General features: G+C 49.6%; 1 protein-coding gene across 1 annotated transcript in view; it reads left to right on the forward strand.

Moving 5' to 3' along the window:
• Positions 1-1,445: 1,445 nt before the first annotated feature.
• Positions 1,446-21,964, forward strand: part of SPTB (spectrin, beta, erythrocytic) — a 63,534-nt gene continuing 43,015 nt past the window's right edge. The window contains exons 1-7 of the mRNA XM_005874025.2: positions 1,446-1,602; positions 17,477-17,628; positions 18,951-19,124; positions 20,378-20,472; positions 20,854-20,934; positions 21,318-21,433; positions 21,819-21,931. Of these exons, the coding sequence (XP_005874087.1) occupies positions 1,455-1,602; positions 17,477-17,628; positions 18,951-19,124; positions 20,378-20,472; positions 20,854-20,934; positions 21,318-21,433; positions 21,819-21,931 (879 nt within the window). The 5' untranslated portion in view covers positions 1,446-1,454. The remainder of the gene's footprint in view (positions 1,603-17,476; positions 17,629-18,950; positions 19,125-20,377; positions 20,473-20,853; positions 20,935-21,317; positions 21,434-21,818; positions 21,932-21,964) is intronic.

Genomic DNA, 21,964 nt, shown 5'->3' on the forward strand with positions numbered 1-21,964 from the left:
CTGGGCTCCCTGTCCTCTCTTACAGACTTGACCTTGGAGTCCTTTAAGGTCCCTGGGGAGGTGACCAAATGGCAAGTACAGGGGAGGAAATTAAGGCTAAAGGAAAGCTAGTCGTTTTCCAAAGGCCTCAGACATTCAGGACCTAGCCTAGTGCCTCTAGCTTCCTGTCCCACTTTTCTCCCTGACCCGGCCCTCACCCTCTGGTTACATGGCACGGCTTCTAATTTTGCCATGTTCTTCCCCACTTTCAGAACTATGCTCCTGCTCCTTCTTCCCTTCGTTGAGACTCGTCCCTTTCCATATACCCCTTCATGGGGTGCCTCCAAGCTTCCTTTAGGAATCGGCTTAAACTTCCCCTCCCCTGACACCCAGTGCTTCCATGAGTCCCCCACCTTTCCCGTTCTTTCCCAATGGTGGCTGGCACCCATCACACTCATTGTAATTGCTTATTTAATCGTCTGTCTTGCTGCCTGAATATAAGGTCCATGAGGACAGGGCCCTTTCTGTCTTGCTCATAATTGTCTAGTATAGTGCCTGCCACCTCATATTTGGTACATATTTGAATTCATGAATGAATGAATGAATGAATGAATGAATGAAGACCCAGGGCTCCTGATGACCATGCTGATTGAATAGATGACCACACACAGCTCCATTGTCCATGGGATCCCCTCACCACCACCACCCCACCATCATGCTGATGGCTTTGATGGAACAGCAGGCTCATATGGGCTCCTTGTTCTGTCCTGGGATTCAACAGGAGACCTTGTCTGAGCACCTGGTTGCACTTCAGAGAAGGCAAAACCAGAGCTCAGCTTTCTGAATATTTGCAGCTGGGAAAGAACTCTTGGGCAGCCTCTGGGAGGAGTAAACCTCCCCCAGCACAGCTGCCAGGGCTGCTGACACCAATGGCATCCTGAAGCTCACATTCATCCCTCTTCCCACTGGTTCGTGTTTGAGTCAGCTTCAGGCAACTTCCAGCTTCTCCCCTCTTCTCCTCTCCCCCCACCCCAGGTTGGGTCCTGGCCCCAGTCCCAGCCTGTCCCGCTAGCCTCAGGCTCCCAGGAGAGCTGCCCTCTCAGGCTCCGCAGCAGTGGCGGTGGGTTTGGAGGAAGCGGGCTTGCTGCGACTGATGTCTCCACCTGCTGGCCATCCTGACCCTTGCTGCATCAGCTCTCTGTCCCCGCCGCCGCTGCCGCTGTTACTGTTGCTGCTGCTGCTGCTGCTGCAATATTTTATATCCAAGGAGCCAGAGACCCGGGTAGGAAGCATGGCCAGCCAGATGAAACTGTGTGCTGCTCCCACAAAGATCTACTCCTGTTGGATGCTCCAGATAAGTTTCCCCTGAGAAAAAGTCCAAGGGGGTGAGAGCTAACCCCTGCCTGTGTTGTTGTCCCCCCCAGGGACTCTTCCATGAAGACTGAGGCAGGTGTAGCTGCTGAGAGCCTGCTGACATGACATCAGCCACGGAGTTTGAAAACGTGGCCAACCAGCCACCGTACAGCCGGATCAATGCCCGCTGGGATGCCCCGGACGATGAGCTGGATAATGACAACAGCTCGGCCAGGCTCTTTGAGAGGTCCCGGATCAAGGCCTTGGCAGGTACCGTTTGGGGCTGTGGGGGGTAGGGGAGGTTCACTCGCCTCCTTGTCTGTGGTGAATCCTCTGTGTGCATTGACGTGAGCCCTGGCAGGGCGGTGATGGAGACGTGGTTGCGTGGCTCAGAGAGGCTGGGCCTCCTGGGGAGAGAGCGCAGGCTCAGGCAGCCTCTGTTCCACGTGTCCTGCACTTCCTCCCAGGCGGGAGAGGGTGCCAGTGGGACCCTGCCCTCTGCCTGTGTCTTGCATGACCTGTGGCCACAGTCAGAAGTAAGAGAAAGTCTGGGCAAAGAAGTGTCCGAGGGGATGAACAGCCGGGCAGAGGTGTGTGGGGCCTCCGTATGCACCTCAGACTCCTGCCTGGGCCTGGATGGAGGAACTACCTCATCCTCTCTGTGGTCCCGAAGGGAAAGAGCGATTTGATAGAAAATTGAGAACAGATAACATCCTCCCACACTGCCTCGGAAAGGAGGATTTTATGGACTAAACCTCTTATCCTGAAACTGGAATTAAATTAGATTTTTACTTAGCAGGTTCTGAATAGATTTCCTCCCCTTGCTGGCTGAGTTCTGATTCTTAAGAATCCTTCCCCCCCCACACACACACACCCCCACCCCCACCCCAACAACCCCTGTGCACACTGCCTCCCTGGAGCCTGGCCCAGGGGAGCTATATTCTGACCCTCGGTCCTTGGCCAATGAAGAGAACTTGAGTTATATGGGGTAGTGTAGGGGTGGACTGTTTTACCTCCTCTACCAGTGATGGGCCCAAATCTGACTTGTTTCCCTCCCTCATTGCTGGTTGCCATCTTCTGCCTTTTAAGATGGATAAGACTTTCCCACAGGCACTTTCTGGATGGAATCTCCCACCGCCCCTACTGCTCATGGCTTTATCTGACTTTCATGCTAGTATTCTTCCAACTTCCCTCCCTCTGCTCCCACAGCCCTTGGGGCATAAGCTGACCTTGAGGCATAAGCAGGGCCCTAGGCCCCTCTGAGACCATAATGACCTTTCCCCTCAGGAGTGTCTGGGTGTCCCCATAAAAAGAATGGGTGGTGTCTCATTCTCTTGTCCTGGTGGGGAATCCATTCAGGTCTCGGCTATCCCCCTTTGTGTCCTTGTTCTTGGCAGGAAACTCCCTTTCTTTTTCCTTCACTGCCTCTTCACCACCCCTCCCTCACAAAATCCTTCCTTGGTTTTCCTTGCGGACATATAAGAGCACCAGCCCCTTGCTTTTGCTTATGTAATTTTAACCTCTTTATATAACCGAACTCAGAACCCTTGCCTTTGCCGGTCTGGTTGTGCCTTCTTTAAATCTCGTGCTGGCTGATCTGGCTGCAGGGACCCTGGTGGTGTGGCTGGAGGGAGAGGGGTACCATATTCCGTAAGGTTTGACATAGGACCTTTGAGGAGTGGGACTGTCTTTTGTGCAGGGATCATTTTATCCATTTCACATACACCCTGTTTTTTTAAGAAACTAAGGCAAATTCCATTTTAACAACTATCTATTGAACTCCTACTACATGCAGAGCTAAGCCCCTGGCCAGACATGAGAGTGGAGGGGGAAGCACAGAGATGAATTCTACATAGTATCTGTCTCTAAGGAGTTTCTGATCTATTAGGGAAAATGAATGATGATCATAATTAATTAGCACGAGTAGAATTAGAGAAGAACCGTAGGAAAGGCACCTAATTAAATAGCAATGAAAGAGCAAAGGAAGAGCTGCAGAAAGAATCAAGGACTTGTTTGTGGAGGAGGTGGCTTGGGCTGGGACAGAAGGGTGCACATGACTCTGACAGGCGTGTAGGCTATGAGTTTGTCCACTTGGCCTATAGGTATAACCAGGTCTGATGAGCAGCCCGGGAAACTAGTGGAAATGGGTTGATCAGGAAAGAGTCTCTGCCAGCCTGGCCTGTTCCTCACCTATCTCCCATAGAACCTGAATCTCCTACCCGGGAGAGAGAAACCACGGTGTGCAGAGTTGCATGGACCTTAACAATTCAGCTGGCTGGCGTGGCTCAGTCAACCTGTGAACCAGGCTACGGTTTGATTCCTGGTCAGGGCACATGCCCGGGTTGTGGGCTCGACCCCCAGTAGGGGTGCCGGAGGCAGCCAATCAATGATTCTTTCTCATCATTAATGTTTCTCTCTCTCTCTCCCTCTCCCTTCCTCTTTGAAAAAAATAAAAACATATTTCTTTTTAAAAAGAGAAAAGAAGAGAACATCTGGCTAACAAGTAATCATGGAAGTTCGGGGTCCATTCAGGATTTTTTTTAAACAAACAAAAACCTAAGAGTCCACTCTGAGTGAATTTGGGAGAAGCTAAAGTTTTGAGAAGGTCCAAAGTAGAATGGCCAATGGACCCATTCAGGTGGGTAGGCAGAGCAGAGAAAGGAAATGTCAGTCTTCCCAGTTTTAACTTGTTGACATCTTTCTCTTCAGTACTGTCTGTGGAGCTGCCTGGGCAGAATAGGCAGGGGTCAGTCTTTCCAAAGAGGCTCGGGCAGCAGAAGCTACCTGTGGTTCCCATCATTTCAGTGTGCTGCTCGGCCACCTCCACGCCTAGGAGTCATACGGCAAGGAAGGCGCTTGGTTCTGTGTTTCTTATAAGATGGTGGTGATCTGCTTTGTGGGTATATGTGGCAAGGTTGGCCTGGCCTTTTCTTTCTGAAATTGAAGGTCCTGGGTAAATGTCACAAGTCCCAGATCCAAGTCCTGGTTCCACCTCTAATGCTACTGCTACGGAGGACGGCCAGATCCATTTCCTGTTTCATAAGATCAGGACAGCAGCACTTTGCCAAGGCTGTGAATATCAAATAAGAGGAAGTTTATGAAAGCTTCTTATTAATAATAAAATACTAGGCAAATGAATGTTTGTATTTATAGGAAATCTTAGTATCTTTCTGTCCTTTCTCTTCTACCAACTTCAGACATTCAAGATCATTAATTCATTCATTGGCCCAGTGACCTTGGCCTGCTCCAGGGTCAGTTTCTTCCCTCTTAACCCTCTTTTTTCTTGGAAGGCCTGGGTTGGAGAAAAGAACCAGGGACTGGGGAAATGAGGCTGAAGCTTGTGTTTGGAGCGCTCGGCTTCGTCCCCAGAGACCCAGTGCCCATGAGGATGAAGCCCCGTGCTGTGAGAGCTTTCTCCGCAAGGCCAGCCAGCCAGGATCCCAGCTGTGTGTCTCTTCCATCGGCCCAAGGAACCAAAGGATGAGCTTGTTAAGTGCTCTTCCTAGTATTGCAGCTCCTGTGAGTCCGTCTCTACTTAGTGACCTGTAGCTAGAAGACTTGCATTTGGTTAACCGGACCATCTTTTCTGCCTCTCAGTTAACTTCCTCTCAGCCCCAAAGGAAGCAGCCCCTATTCTGCCTCCCTGATCATCCCCAGCTCTCCCTCCCTGGGCCAGAATTAATGAGCCATCTGGTTACTCGGTGTGGAAACCACCACACTGACCTCTCCAGAATGAATTACTCTGGATTTGAAACTGCGGATCAGCCTGGCTAAAGTGAAAGTGAGATGGGATCAGGAAAAGTGGGATGGAACAGGCTGCAGAAGGCTCCTGGGAGAAGATGGATTTGACCTTGGCAATGCCAAGGGGAGGCCTGGGAGCCCAGCAGGAATATTTGCCCAGTAGGTTCCCTGGGCAGATGTTAGCTCTCAATGTCAGCTTCTGAAGCTGGCAGCACTTTTTGAGGTTCTGTGGTGAGTGGCCATGAGGTTTCTTCCTGAACAGGGAGCTGTCCTCTGCTTTGATGGTTGTGGCACCTTCCCAGACAGGCCACTCTTTGGATCTGCTTTGAAAGGTTAGAGGAAGGGAGCAGCTGAACAGGCCAAATTCCTTTCCCTCCAAAAGGTTCCAGCCTTAGTGCTACAGTAGAAAAAGCTCTCAGTGCCTCCTAGAGTCATCTCATTGTCACACCCCCTCCAGTCCCTCCCCTTTTCATACTGGCAGCCATTCGGTAAACATTTGTGGCACCTGGAGGAGGGAAGGAGCACTGCAGGCTGCAAGGGAATTTCCCAGCCAGAATGCCCGCCCTCTGTGCGCTCTCTCCTCATCCCAGGGGAGGCCTCCGCCTGCCTGCACACCTCCTCACACCTGGTTGTGTACCCCAGTGGCTCAGGGCAGATGTGGCCCAGCTAGGAGAGGAGCAATGCCACAGAAAGGCGCCCGGAAAGAGAAACCCTGTGCACCAGCCTCCCTCCCCTCCCTCTCCTTCCTCCCTCCTGCTCCCCTGCCTCACACTTGCACACAGCTTGGCACCCCAGCTCCATGGTGCACAGAGGCCTCTGGAAGGTTGCAGCCCGGGGCCGCCTGAGAAGGCCTGTAAGAAGGAGGGCCAGACACGCCCTTCCTCCTCTTCTTCGGCCTGTTGAACAATTACTGAGGGACAAACAATACAGAGCTCCCCTTTTCCAGCAAAGTGCACCAGCTTGTGTGGCCCACTCAAAATTGGAATCCAAGTGATGCTTCAAACTAGAGATGTGCTCCCTTGCTGCATCCTCGCTTTGTGGCCTTTTTACTAGAAATGAGATGAGGCCGAGTGGCGAGGTTGACTGAGGGCAATTCAGAGAACGCAGAAGGACAGCAGGTGCACTGCAAGCTGCGTCCCGTGCTCTGAGTCACGGAGCTGCTGCCACTTTGAACCTTGAACACCTTCCAGACCCATTGTGCCCAGACCCCAAGGTCAAGTTCTGTGATTGACAGGTGTTCCCTCAGAGCCTTAGGACCGTGGTTCTCAGACCCTGCTGCTCCCTGCCCACCCACCTTGGCTCCCCAGGAACTTTCTGGAGAGCGTCGTTGGGTTCCTTCCTGACTTTGGTGGCAAAAGATAATGCTTAGCCCCTCCCTGAACCCCTTTCCCCACTTTTACCAGGATGACATGAGCCCAGGTTGCCTGAGAATGGTTTCATGTCCAGAGGGTGAATGACTTATTTTAGAGGGCAGGGTTTGCCCACACTGTGGTGGCATGTGGTGGGGACCAGCAGCTTCTTGGCAGCCTATGAAGTCAATAAATTTGGATGCAGCTGCTGGCGACCAAGGCATCCGGTGTTTCTGGTCCTTATGTCTCTCTTACGCTACGTGTGAGAACAGAGAGGGTGTCATTAGTGAGAGGTCTTTTTAAAGTGTTTTCTTGTCAGATTTCAAAACATGAAATGGAGTTTCATTTAGAGACTATATTTTGAGAAAATACACTATTTGCAGAAATATCTAAAATTATTAACCATCATTTCAGTGTACTACTGTCAGAAGGAAGAAAATTGGCTCAGCAGCTTCCTCTTGGAGGTCAGCCATTGTGAGTTTCCCTCCCTCCCCTAGATAGGCCACTGTGCAGATAAACCTCCAGGTACCTGTGCAGACAACCCTGCAAGCGAGGCCAGTGCGCCACCTGCACTGTGTGGTCCTGTCCAGCACATGACACCTCTCCCATGGCCCCTCTCCCCTCTTGATAAGAGCTATCAGAACAAAGGCTCCCTTTCTCTGGATGACTATCATCGTGGAGACGCTTGATCAAATATTAATACACCGAGGTTAATAATAAGACTCTCTTCCCTCCCATGCGGTGCAGTGAGTGAGCCATGCTAATAGCCTCCTCCATCTTTGGGACATTCCTGTGGGCTGTCGGCTCCGTTCCCAAGGGCAGGCTCTGGCCCCAGGCCTTGGCTGTGCTCACGGCTCCTGGGAGCAGCCAGCACCCACTCCCCTCACCCCCTGCAATGGGCCCCATGCATGCTGCTTGGCCAAAGAGGTGGTGTTTTCAGAGCATCTGTAGCAATTGCTCATTTTCCCTTTTCATCGTGTCACTGAGAGAGAATGACAGGGAGGCTTGGTAGCAGCCAAATCTCTGGAGCATTTTGCCTCCAAACCCTTTGGCCTTCAGACTCTGGAAACTAAATCAACCAAGGAATCTCATTGTACAGTCTAATGAGAAGGAAGTAGATAAAATAATCACATGTGCTTATAGACCTACAGACATGTGCATAATGACAAGTCATGATAATGCAATGAACGTTTACTGAGAACTGTGAGTTTATAGCATAACCTATAGCTGATAAGTCATCCAAGGATGAGTAGGGGCTTGTTTGAACCTGAGGGGAATAGTGGGTGGAGATAGGAGGGGCAGGCAGGAGCCACATTGCAGGGGCCCCTTATAGGCTATGGCTGTCTTCAGGGTCCGGGCAGGAAGTAGCAGGAAACTCAAAAGGAGTGGCTGGCCCAACTGGCGTGGCTCAGTGGTTGAGTATCAATCACAGTTCAATTCCCAGCCGGGCCACAACCTTTGCGGCAGGGGTTTAGGATCTGAAGGAGGGGCCGATGCACAAATGAAAATACTATACAAGTATAAATACTATGAATTTAGAAGGCATGGAGGGCCAGGTGGAGACCTCTCTCGGAGAGGCACACTGAAACCTGGCCTTATCCGCTTTTCATCCAATTTTAGATACACATCTTGCCCTCAGTAAAGCATAGCAAACAGGTAGCAGACAGACCATCTCTACGGTCAATAAAGATCAGTAAAGATCAGTAAGGTTCAGTAAACATTTACTTTGAGGCTATTAGGTCAGGAAATTGCTTCGAGTCACCACTATCTCAACAGAACAATGGTGCTTGGTGTTAGCCCTGCTAACACCCAAGGTCCATCAGCCTTCCGCGTTCCTTAGTGCACTCTCATGATAGTATGGGCAATGGGTGGCTTCCCGCACGGTCGGGGCACATGCCCGGGTTTTGGGCTCGATCCCCCTTGTGGGGTGTGCAGGAGAATCAGTGATTCTCTCTCATCATTCTTTTGGGGTGTGCGGGGGAATCAGTGATTCTCTCTCATCATTGATGTTTCTATCTCTCTCCCTCTCTGAAATCAAATATATATATATTCATTCAAAAAGGAGTGGCTGAGGAATTTAAAGTGGGGATCATTTGCAAAGGAATGGCAGGGTTGCAGGATCACAGGGCGGGAGCCATTACCAGGGAGAGCTCTGGGCTCTCAGGACTGGAGCCCTGGTCTTCAGGGGAGCTTGGAGGGATGGAGCTGCTCGCAGCCCATCAACCTGCTGTCACAGGGATCAACATGGTTACATTAGGGCAGTGGTTCTCAACCTTGGCTGCACATTAGAATCATCTGGGAATCTTTTTAAAATCCTGATTTCTGGGCCTCATCCTCCAGAAATTCTGTTTCTTTGTTACTAATGTTGTGGCCCCACCCCATAAAGAAACAAAGAGAAAATGGTCCGTCCCAGCAAAGTGCTTCTTCTGTCCTCCTGCTGCTGTCATGGGCTTCCCCTCACTCAGTGACCTTGGCTCCTCGGGGCTTCTGTTTCCTCACTGGAAAGTGAGAGGCTGGAACCAGATGATGCTCAGGCCTTTCCAACTCTGGCGGCCTGTGGAGAAGTCGCCTGCGGAGCAGCGCTGACCTGCTGACCGCATGCCTCTTCACCCTGAACTGTGGAGCTCTGCTTCCTGGCCTGGGAAGGTGAATCGATCCTTTCTAGCAAATCAGTGGGTTCTCCAGAAATTCTCTCTATTCACTAAAGGCTGGGCTGAGGCTGAGGCTGAGTCCTGGGCATCTCGACCTCTGTGCCCGGCAGTCCCAGCGAGTGCGGTGTTCCCATGCAGCCGCCACCTGCGCGCCCAATAGCAGTGCTTGGTGTTTGCTCAGCTGCTCCGTGTTCTCGGTGCCTGTTACCCAGATGATCTGGCTGACCCTCAGGCACTCTGAAGGAGGCCGGGGGAACTGTTACTGTGCCCCTTCATCCATGAGGGAGGTCACACAGCGGGAAGTGGCAGGACAGGACGAAAATCACAGGATTTTAGAATCATCACAGTGCTGCTTGGGCTGCAGCACCCGGGCCTCTTGAATGACCTTCAGACCTGCATTCTCCCCTCCTCGGTGCCTTACCTGAGACCCTGCTTCCCATTTTTCCTCCCACCACCAGCTTTTTGAGCCTCTTTGATCAAAACCCTGAACTCATTTTTAATTCTGTCTTACAGTCTCTGAATTCTGTCACCTGCAGGGCCAGCTGACCCGTGTTCTGTGTTATTGTTCACATCAGCTCCTGTCATTTCATTTCCACAGTTCATTTGTCAGTGGGCCATGTCACCTCACAAGAGACTTCTGCAGCCACCTGAGAGCTGGTTTCCCTGGCTCCAGCCTCTCCCAGGGCAGTTAGAATCATCGTCAATAACTTTTTTAAAAATATGTTTTTACTGATTTTATAAAGAGAGGAAAGGAGAGGAATAGAGAGATGGAAACATTGATGAGAGAGAAGCATCGATGAAAGAGAAACATCAATCGGCTGCCTCCTACACACCCCCAACTGGGGATTGAGCCTGCAACCTGGGCATGTGCCCTGACTGGAAACTGAACCATTAACTCCTGGTTCATTGGTCGATGCTCAACCACTGAGCCATGCTGGCTGGGCTCCACCCAATATATCTTGAAGATTGTTTTATATTAATAGATAAATAGCCTCCTCATTCTTTTCTATAGCTATATAGTATTCCATTGTATGGACATGTAATTTGTTTGTTTTTATAAGAGGAGGGGAGAGGGGGAGAGAGAGAGAAACATTGATGTGAGAAAGAAACATCGATCAGTTGCCTCCCACATGTGCCCTGACCAGGAATCGAACCTGAAACCTTTCAGTGTACAGGATGATGCTCCAACCAACTGAGCCACAATGGCCAGGGCTGGACATACAATTTTAAGTTAACCAGCCCCCTTTGGTGGACATTTAGGTTGTTTTCAATCTTGTTCTATTTCAAAAAATGCAATGAATATCCTTGTTACGTATGTAGGTTATTTCCCAAATGTATAAGTTTATCTCTAGGATAAATTCCTAGAAGTGGAATTACTGGGTTCAAAACTATGTGCATGTGTAATTCTGATCAGTCTTGCCAAATTGCCTTTGCTGCCCTCTCCAGCAACATATGAATACTTTCCACCCACACCCCTCCTTGCCAAACTGGTATTTTTTCAGACCTTTTGATCTTTGCCCATCTGATAAGTGAAACATGGTATCTTGGTATACTTTCACTTTACTTTTTGACTTTTAGTATGAAAAAATTCAAACATACAAAAAAATAGAGCCCTAGCCAGTTTAGCTCAGTGGATAGAGTGTCGGCCTGTGGACCAAAGGGCCCCAGGTTCGATTCAGGTCAAGAGCACATGCCTGGTTGCAGGCTCCTCCCCAGCCCAGGCCCTGGTCAGGGCTCATACAAGAGACAACCAATGAATATGTTTCTCTCACATCGATGTTTCTCTCTGTCTTTCCCTCTCTCTTCCACTCTCCCTAAAAATCAATGGGAAAATATCCTCAGGTGAGGATTAACAACAACAACAAAAAGAGATAAAAGTAGAATGAATTATCACCTAGATTTAACAACTGGTAATATTTTTCCATATTTGCTATTCATTTGGGGGATTGAAGTATTTTTAAAGTAAATTGAAGATCATCATGACATTTTACCACTAATACTCTAGTGTGTATCTCTGAAAAACAAGAACATTTTTCAACTAACCAGAACACCATTATTATACCTAATAAAATTAACAATAATTCCCCAAGATAATCTAATACCCACTTAATATTCAAATTTTCCCAGTTATCTCAAAATGTCTTTTATGATTCGTTTGTTCAAACTAGTTAAGGACTATGTATTAGACGTGTGTGTGTGTGTGTGTGTGTGTGTGTGTGTGTGTGTGTGTGTTTTGTGTGTCCCATGCTAATTTGCACAACTATTATGAGTAGTTTGGATAACTTTCTACACAATTAAGAGACTTTTGTGGTTTTTCTCTATTAATTCTTTGTTCACATCCCTATGTACATTTTGCTATTGGATTATTGGTCTTTTCCCTTATTAATTTGTAGGTGCTCTTTACATACTAGGTCATTAGCCCTTTGTGATATCTTTCCTCCTTTGTTTGATTTGTTTGACATCTTTCCTCCTTTGTTTGATTTTGCTATGGTATGTTATCCCACACAAAAATGTTTTTAACATAGTTGAATTGTAGGTCTTTTACTTTTTGGCTTTTGGATTTTGTGTCATATTCCCTAGACAAAGGTTATTTAAAAAAACAAAAACATTAAGTTTGGTAGTTTTATGGTTTCATTTTATACATTTAAATTTTTTACCCAAATGAAATGTATCCTGAAGTATGAGGTATAAATTTAATTTTTCTGCCCAAACCGGTTTGGCTCAGTGGATAGAGCATCGGCCTGCGGACTGAAGGGTCCCAGGTTCGATTCCGGTCAAGGGCATGCACCTTGGTTGCGGGCACATCCCCAGTAGGGAGTGTGCAGGAGGCAGCTGATCGATGTTTCTCTCTCATCGATGTTTCTGACTCTCTAGCCCTCTCGCCTCCTCTCTGTAAAAAATCAATAAAATATATATTTTTTTAAAATTTTAATTTTTCTTGGATGGCTATCTAGTTTTGCCAACACTCTTGGCCCGGTGACCTATTTTCTCCTTATTTGAAATGCCACCTTTATCAGATAGGAACTGCATATGTGTACTTGGGAGTATTTCTATGTGTCTATATCCATACACTAGCACTACAGTTTTATTATTATAACTTTATACTGTGATTTAATATTTGATAGAAAAGACACCCTTTATTACCTTTCTTTTTTTTTAAATTTTTGTAGCTATTTTTAGTTGCTTTTCCCAATGAATTTTCTTACAGTTTCTCTAGTTGGCCTAAATTTAAATAGATTTAAAATAATATTAAGCATATATGTTAACTTAGGGTAAACTGATATTTTGGTGATATTGTGTTTTCCTATTTGAGAACTGGGCATGCTTTTCTACTTATTCAAACTTTTTGTGTGCCTCAGAATCCTTTTTTTAAAAAAAATTTATTTATTGTTGACAATATTATAGCCGTTTCCTATTTTCCTCCCCTTTGTACCCCCTCCACCCAGGCCCCCGCCTTCCCCACTCTATGGTCTGTGTCCATGGGCTATGCATATATGCATATTACATAATTTAAATAGATTTAAAATAATATTAAGCATATATGTTAAGTTAGGGTAAACTGATATTTTGGTGATATTGGGTTTTCCTATTTGAGAACTGGGCATGCTTTTTTACTTATTCAAACCTTTTGTGTGCCTCAGAATCCTTTTTTTTTTAAATTTATTTATTGTTGACAATATTATAGCTGTTCCCCATTTTCCTCCCCTTTGTACCCCCTCCACCCAGGCCCCGGCCTTCCCTACTCTATGGTCTGTGTCCATGAGCTATGCATATATGCATATATGTTCTTTGGTTAATTTCATCCCATCCCCTCTACCCCCTTCCCTCTGAGATCTGTCATTCTGTACACTTCTTTTTAAATTTAAGCTGAAACACTTTGTCTGTTTACTATCATTGGGAAGCCCTACAAATTAATATTTCAGGAAATAATCCTGCCGCGTCTTCAGTGGTTCCTTTGGCCTCTAGAATGAAATCTAAACTACTTAGCCTTTTATTCAAGGCTTTCCACATCTAGTTTAAAGCCACATCTGGTTTTCGACATGCTTTCTTCTTACCTGTAGCTACTCAGTAGTCCCCTCGAGTGAGCGCTGTCCTTTTCTGCCTCTGCGCGGGCGCATCCCGCCTCCCTGCTCCCCTCCTCCTCTGCCTGTCCAAAGTGGTTTTCTTCATGAGCTCCTCCCCACGCCCCTTGATGACTCCAATTAGAAATGACCTCTCTCCTCTTTGACCCAACCATTTATTGTCTGTGCCATTTATCTGGTAACTAATCCAATATTACCTGGTGGCAGCTTCTGTGTTATTAAAATGAACTGCCCTTTATCTCTTGTGTGGTTGCAAAATTAACTTTTGTGGGTTTGTGTCTTATTTCCTCAGCTAGCTGTGAGGCCCTTGGGGAGAGTGAGCCTGCCTCATGCTCCCCGCAGCATTTAGGATGGGCCTGCATGTAGTAATAATAATAGTAATAGTAATAGTAATAGTAATAGTAATTAATAGTAATAGTAATAGTAGTGATGCTGATGATGATAGTTAACGTGACAGCAAGCTTTCTGTGGGCCAGGTACTATTTTAAGCACTTTCATGTATGAACTCACATATTAGTGGATAAGTATTTGAGTTTTGGTCTCAGACTAAACCTTTTTATTTTTTAATATATTTTTATTGATTTCAGAGAGGAAGGGAGAGGAAGAGAGAGAGATAGAAACATCAGTGATGAGAGAGAATCATTGATTGGCTGTCTCCTGCACTCCCCCTACTGGGGAGCAAGCCCGCAATCTGGGCATGTGCCCTGACTGGGAATCGAACTGTGATCTCCTGGTTCATAGGTCGGTGCTCAACCACTGAGCCACACCAGCCATGCAAACCTTTTTTTTTTTAATTAAATGTTTTATTGATTTTTAGAGAGAGAAGAAGGGAGAGGGAAAGAGAGAGGAAAACATCCTGCACACCCCTGCCAGAGATCGAGCCTGCAACCTGGACGTGTGCCCTGACTGGGAATTGAACTGGCACCCTTTCGGTGCATGGGATGATGCCCAACCAACTGAGCCACCCTGGCCAGGGCTCAAACTAAACCTTTGAAGGGGGGTATAAAGGAAAGACCACCCAGTCACGATGCCCAGACAGTAATTCTAGCTCCTTGGTCAGCGTTATCTGGGGAAGGCCTGACATGTAGGCAGGAATGAGGATGGCCACAGCCTGGGAAGGAAAGGGAGAGACACGAATGGGAATGGAAGGCCCTGGACTGGGTGGCAGCAGAGGCACGAGTGGCTCCGAGTCAGGCCATGCTGGCGGACTTGTCTCCTTTCCTGTGCTGGCAGGCCTGGCTGAGGCCTCCTTTCCACAGCAGGTCCCTGCAGAGCAGCCCACGCCCCCTGGGGACGGCAGGCCCAATGCAGGGCCGCCTCCTGGGCCTTTCCGAACCACCCGGGTTCCCAGCCCCGCTGGCTCCCAGCCACCGCCTCTCCTGCACTTGGAAGGCTCCTGCTGGGCCTGGGCCACGCTGGGAGAATGTGCTGAGTGTGCCGATGTGGAGCAGCCGGAGCCAACGAGCTAATGGAAATGAATCCCCACCCCTGGGCCTTTTCTCTCCTGTGGCCAACATGGCTTCTCGGAATCGCTCCCATGTCTCCACGCCGCGTGTTTCAGGTGCTGGGGATTCCGGGCAGCTTCACCCCAGCCTTCAAGTAAATGGAGGCCTGGACGCCGGGTGCCTGCCTGAGCTCTAAACGTGCACCTCCCAAATTTGGGGGGCCAGGAGGCATCGTTCGTGTGCTGAAGACTGGGGGCATCACACTGATTTATGGGCCAACCCAGCAGCCTAGAATTAAAGCCCATGCACCCAGCTAGGCATACTTTGTTACACTTTGCTAGGCACAGGTGAATGGGTCTCAGCAACCATGTAGTGAAATTTTGGATTCTTAAAGTCAGAGAAAGTGAGAGAAGCAAGGACTTCAGTGTTTTTATTTCTTACTGATTTTTAGAGAGAGAGAGAGAGAGATGTGAGAGTGGAACACTCACCTCTAAAAAAGGACTTCAGTGTTTTTATTTCTTATTGATTTTTAGAGAGAGAGATGTGAGAGTGGAACACTCACCTCTAAAGGGGCTAAAAATTTCAGCCCCTTGGTCAAAAGCTCCACAACTGATTGGAAGGGCTGGCCTCTTAAAGGACAGATCTGGGTTGTCCAGCCAGTGTGGCTCAGTGGTTGAGCATCAACCTATGCACCAGGAGGTCGCTGGTTCCATTCCCCATCTGGGCACATGCCCGGGTTGCAGGCTCGATCCCCAGCAGGGGACATGCAGGAGGTAGCTGATCGACGTTGATGTTTCCTTCTCATTGATGTTTCTATCTCTTTCTCCTTTTCCTCTCTCTTTAAAATCAATAAAAACCTATTTTTTAAATAAAGAACAGATACGGGTTTGGGGGAACAGCTCCCGTGGGACTGCGGCAGACTCTGTTGGATCCAGACATGTCCCAGAAGAAATGCAACTGCTTTCCGTTAATTACGTCATCAAAACTTTAGTTGTATTTTACTGAAGCAGTCCTTGAAATCAGGAAAGTGGTTTAATTCGCTGCCAACAAAAGAGTAAGGGGTCTTTTCCTTCTGAAACTTTGCCCAATGTCCTAGAATGAATGAATGCCACTTCAATGTTTTATTTACATAAGATTTGTGTATTTAGCTGTAGTATTTTCTTTTCTTGGAAGTCTTATTTAGATGGCTGCCATTGAATTCTCTATATACGATTCCAGCGCTCGTCATATTTATAATAGAATATGTCTGACTCAAGAATAGGAGCCGTCCTTCCTGTCCTTGAATTCCCCACCTCCACCCAGAGCCTGGCACCTGATGGGTATACAGTAAACATCTGCTGGGTGAATGAATAAAGGGCCTGAGCTCCTAACACTAACATAGCCACACAGGAGGAAGGAATTTGATGCTGTGGGCCTCGGGAACCGCCAGGATTGTACCCTCGAGGGGTGCTGACTGGACTTCTCTTTTTGTTGTTAAATAGATATTTAATAATTCAAGAAGCCATCCCTCCCACAGTTGGGGCTCAGTTGAGCAGACGACAGTGAGCCTGCTCCTGAGGCGCTGACATTCCCTCCTGGCTGTGACTGACCCTGGGGATCCTCCAGGGCCCCGGGCCCAGCCACACTGCCAGGTCAGCTCCTGCCTGGAGTCTTCGGCCAAAGTGCCTGGAAGCCGGTTACCACAAACAGTTCACTAAAGCAAACAGATGGAGGTTCACTCCTCTTCCTCTCTTCTCTCCCTTTGTTTCTATTTTTCTACCACTCTTCTCTCTCTTTCACCCTCCCCCAGTCTTTCTCCTAGCCCAGCCTTTGCCCTCCTCCAGCATCTTGGTCAAGCTTCCCAGCCCTAACTGGACAGCTCGCCAGGCTTTGCAGAGGTGCTGAGAGGCATCCGCCTGAACTGCTACCGTGTGGGCCAGAAGCCTGGTTTGGCTGATGCTGACTTAGGATTGGGGGTGTCATGTCAGCTCCCGGGTCTGAAGGTGGAGAACCCCTGCCTGCCATTCTGGGTGTGAGAGAGATAGTCATGGGGAGCCCCCCGGCCACGCCCCTATTATTCCCAACCCCACTTGTATCATAGATTGCACATGGTCTCCCTGTCTCCTTGTTCATCATTCTTTCCTCCCTCCCCGGAGCTCCTCGAAGACAGGCAGTTTGTCTTCCCTTCATGTGTGATCAGGCTGGCACAGGCCTGCAGCAGCAGGAGCTGAATCCTTGTCCGTACATTCAGCCACAATACAGCTATGGGGTAGCCACTGTGTTGGGCGTCAAGCCTTGGGGAGATAGAGGAGCCTGCAAGACAGACTTTAAATTAGTACAGGTGTGAAGCAAAACATAAATAAGAAATGCAAACTCGAGGGTCAAGGCACACAAGGGGAGGCCTGACCTAGGTGAAGGGTCAGAAGAAACTTTAAGGAGAAAAATCTTATACCGCCCGGGTGATTCCTAAAGGATGAATAGGAAAGAGGCGGGTAAGGGAGAGGTCAAGAGACGATTCCAGCAGAGGGAATATTTGCTGAATAGTTGGATTGGTGAAGCTGGCATTGAAGTCTAAGCTCACTGGCATGGTGGTACAGAACATTCTGACTGACACAGGAAAACAGATGGATGAAGGACGGGTGTCTTGATACTGTGCGTGGAATAGGGTAGTGGGAGTTATCTCTTCATTGGCCCCGTCACAGCACGTGGGCCCGTGTTGCCAAAAGGCTATGCTCTGATCACAAATGCTTCCAGGAAGGGTGTGGAATAGATACATCAGCCTCCTTTGCCAGAGATGGGGGACTCTGGGCTTCAGAGAAAACCCTTTGACTCCATGCCATTGCCCCTTGACCTTGCCCACCTCGGGAACCTAACGTAGGACTCTTCTCCCCACACAGATGAGCGAGAAGTTGTTCAGAAGAAGACCTTCACGAAATGGGTGAACTCGCACCTGGCCCGCAAGTCCTGTCGCATCACTGACCTCTACAAGGACCTGCGGGATGGACAGATGCTCATCAAGCTGCTGGAGGTGCTCTCTGGAGAGATGCTGGTAACGCTCCTTGCTGTGCCGGGGGCCTGTGGCTGGGGCCATCCCCCTTCAGGAAAGATATGGTCTGGGGGCCTCTCCAGTTCTCCTGGCCTTCCAGGTTTCTCCCTATTCTTTTGGGAGGTTTTCATACTTAATGAGGTGCGGTGTCCCCGTGGCTGGCTAGGTTCTCTGACCTGTTCTCAGAATTTCTGGCCTCCTCTGGCCTCTGCCAGCCTTCAGGCTTCTCCAGGAAGCCGTGTGGAGCTCTTGACTTTCTCCACTTGGGATCTGGGCATCTGTGGCTGGTCTGCAATGGCCACCCTCAGCCTCCGTGCGCAGGGGGAGATGCATGGACTGATGGCTTCCCATTACCCAGCTGGAGAATTGTGCATCCTTCTTGGAACCAAGGGAAAGCGTGGAAGATGCTGTCTTGTGTGTTCCATTGCTCTTATGCATGGAAGTCTATTACGGGCCCTCTCGGTTGTAACCCACCAGCAGTAATGTTGCCCCCGAGGGAGAACCAGATTTAGGTCCATGTTTTCCTCAGTTACTTTCATTGTGACCTTGGGCCTATCACGCAAGACCTTCTTTGCTTCGTTTCCCCCGAGTGTAAAACTAAGGAAATAACACCTATGCCTAATGAAGTGATCTAAAATCCTCGGGGTCTGGTGAAAAGATACCATATTCTTCTGCTGCCTTTTCAACTCCAGGCTAAGTTCCGCCTCTTACCCTGCATTAAAAGCCCACTAGTGAGAATTACCCCCTGGGAACCCTTCAGATGATGAGGTTACCCATCAATGGTGGTCCCCTTGAATTTTGGCTGGGGCCATTGGGTAGTGAGAATTACCCCCTGGGAACCCTTCAGACGATGGATGAGGTTACCCAACAATGGTGGTCCCCTTGAATTTTGGCTGGGGCCATTGGTGGGTGAGGAGGGAGGAGGTTAAATGGTGGGATAGACCCATTATCAGTCACCAAACTGAAAGCCACTCTTATCACCAACTGGCAGTAAATAGTCCTCATCACTGTGCTTGGCACATACTAAGTGCTCAACTACCGGTTACTTATTGGGTTTGAATACCATGTATCACCCACCCAGGAGGCTTTGTTTAGTCCCAGGCTCAGTACTGATGCAGCCTGATTGCAGGGTGCTTGAGGGAGGGAACCTCTGAACTTTGCCGAAAGAATGGGGTTGGAAAGTGTCAGGGCGTGAGTGTGGGAGTTGGAGTTGAGCCAGGAGGGTGGAGGGTGGCTGCTGAAGATAGGAGCTGGTCCAGGCTGCGGCCACCTCTGCGGTCACTGTGAGGTCCCTCCATGCCCACGGGGCCACTGCTGTCCCCCAGCCAAAGCCCACGAAGGGGAAGATGCGCATCCACTGCCTGGAGAACGTGGACAAGGCCCTGCAGTTCCTCAAGGAGCAGCGTGTGCACCTGGAGAACATGGGCTCCCACGACATCGTGGACGGCAACCACCGCCTGGTCCTGGGCCTCATCTGGACCATCATCCTTCGCTTCCAGGTGGGTTCCCAGAGGGCAGAGGGCGTGGAGGGAGCCTCTCCGAGCCAGGCAGGTCTAGGAATCTTATAAAATGGTGAATAAAGAGGGAGTGTGTGTGTGTGTGTGTGTGTGTGTGTGTGTGTGTGTGCACACACTCGGGGGAGGCTAGAAACCTGCCCTGTGGGAAAGTGCCGGTGGGAAGGAGTGACCCTCCTCTGCATCGTCAAACTGTTGAAGCTCCGGACAGGCTGTCAATCAGCAGCCTGGCCCTGTAAGGGAGGAGGGAGAATTAGTGGCTGGGCTGAGGTCTGTCTACAGTGGTTCTCAACCTTCCTAATGCCGCGACCCTTTAATACAGTTCCTCATGTTGTGGTGACCCCCAATTTCATTGTTACAAATTGAACATAATTAAAGCATAGTGATTAATCACAAAGACAATATGTAATTATATATGTGTTTTCCGACGGTCTTAGGCGACCCCTGTGAAAGGGTCGTTCGACCCCCAAAGGGGTCGTGACCCACAGGTTGAGAACCGCTGGTCTAGAAGATCTGCTTTTTGTCCCCTCCCCCCTATATGTGTAACTTTATGGGTTTTGACATAGTTTGATTCAGAAACTGCAAAAACAGTGCAGAAGATCTGCTTTTATGTGTTTCAATCAGAAACTTCTCTCTTCCCACCCTGAACTTCAAGGTTTGTTATTTATAAGGAAATGTAGAAAGCTCGAGGGAAGGAAGCAGGACCGTCCACCTGCTGGTTTGGGGACAGAAAGAGCCTCGTCAGAGGAGGGAAGGGAGGGAAGAGGAGGGTACAGCACACAGCTCTCGGACTGAAGAGCCCGGCCAAGTGCTCTCCGGTGTCCCATCTCACCATGCGGGGGGGCGGGGGGGGGTGCGATTAAACAGTAACAACGACAGGACTGGGCAGAAGGAAAAGGCAAGAGAAGCTCCTGATCCAAATCCAATACCTTCAGCGTTAGTGCTGCTCCCGGCCTTGCAGGGCATGTTCCTCCTGGGGAGGAACCCGGTGTCGTGTTTATTCTCAGCATCCCATCAGAGTTATCAAGTTAGAGCCATCTCGTCACTGCCCCTGTGTGTTGTTGACGCTGACTGAGGCAGGGAGACAGGCCACTGGGACCCAGGCCTCAGGCTGTGGTTTTGCTGCCAGACGGATGGCTAGGGAGGAGGAAAGAGGGAAGGAGCCCCCCCATGGAGAGCAGGGAGGCATGAGCCAGTTGCAAATCTAATTCCTCTCCCTCTTGTTCCTTCATCCCCAGATTCAGGACATTGTTGTTCCGGAAGGTCCGGAAGGTCGTGAGACGCGCTCGGCCAAGGATGCGTTGCTGTTATGGTGTCAGATGAAGACGGCAGGGTATGCCCTGGGAGCCAGCTGCCGCCACATTCCCCACCCACCCACTCCCCTGAGCACAGCCATCCCCAAAGGACATGACACCATCACCCAGAACTATAGCAGCTTCGGAGTAGTGGATGCACAGGCTATCCTGACCTGATTCTTTGGGGCCAGGAACACAGGGTTCCTTTCCTCAGCTGTGTGGGCCAGACTGGGGGGTCTGTTCGGTGTATGAGTCTTTGGGGCCCACATTACGGGGGAGCCTCTGTGAGGCTTCATGGCTGCCCTCATGTTGAAGCGGCTTGAGGAGAGACAGGTCCATTCCTCTCCTGTGTATTGGCCCCTAAGTCCATACATTTGTCTGGGACCCGAAAAGAATCTTAATGTTTCTTTTGGTTGCAGCTACCCCCACGTCAATGTCACCAACTTCACCTCCAGCTGGAAGGATGGCCTGGCCTTTAATGCCCTGATACACAAGCACCGGTAAGAGGGCAGAGGGGCTGTGGGGAGGGGCAGTTCCCCTGCAGGTGTTGGGACACATTGCACTCAGCATGTCGGTTGCTGTTCAAGCTTCACGGGAATGTCCCCTCTGCTGGTCCTCCTCTCACCCTCAGCAGCCCTGCCTCCCTTAACTCCCCTCTGCTGCCTTCCCATGTGCCGGTGCTCACAGCTGCCCCCTGCCTCACTCCCAAATCCTCCTCCCACTTTTCCTGCCCGTCCCCCTCCCTCCGTCTGCCAGGGTCTTTGCATCACCTCCCTGCATCACCTCCCTCCATCTGCCAGCATCTTTGCACCCTGCCAGGGCTGCCTTGTTGGTGGGGATGCCATGGCCACCACTCCCTCTGACGGTCTGGCTTCGTCCTCAGGCCTGACCTGATCGACTTTGATAAACTGAAAGACTCCAATGCCCGACACAACCTGGAGCACGCATTTGATGTGGCCGAACGTCAGCTGGGCATTATACCGCTCCTCGACCCTGAAGGTGAGCAGCTCCCACTCCAGTCGTAACTGTACGGGTGGGAGACGGTACTTCTTATGCCGGAGGGAGTGCCAGACTGACAGGGCACCTGGAGGGGTCTAGGCCAGGTGCTGAGCAAGGCATGGGCACAGCAAGGCCAGGACTCTGTTGGGGGCCTGCCCTTCAGCTCCAATTGGTTCCTGGCACCTCATCTGGCCTTTGGGTCCTTCTTTCTTTCATAACTTATGGTCCATCCTCTCGCTAAAATCTCCGGACCATTACTCTTCCTGCTGCTTGCCACTCGGTGCCTGTAGTTGAACTTCATGCTGGAGAAACTCGGAGATAAACGCTCTCAGCCTGACCTTTCCGGCTTCCGGGTCAGCCCTGAGAGCACCCTTTCCCCTTGCAGATGTCTTCACAGAAAACCCTGATGAGAAATCCATTATCACCTACGTGGTGGCATTTTACCACTACTTCTCCAAGATGAAGGTGCTGGCGGTGGAGGGCAAGCGCATCGGCAAGGTACCGAGTGTCTCGTGACCAGTGTCACCGCAT

This window comes from Myotis brandtii, unplaced genomic scaffold, assembly GCF_000412655.1.
Source record: "Myotis brandtii unplaced genomic scaffold, ASM41265v1 scaffold423, whole genome shotgun sequence".
Classification (NCBI taxonomy): Eukaryota; Metazoa; Chordata; class Mammalia; order Chiroptera; family Vespertilionidae; genus Myotis; species Myotis brandtii.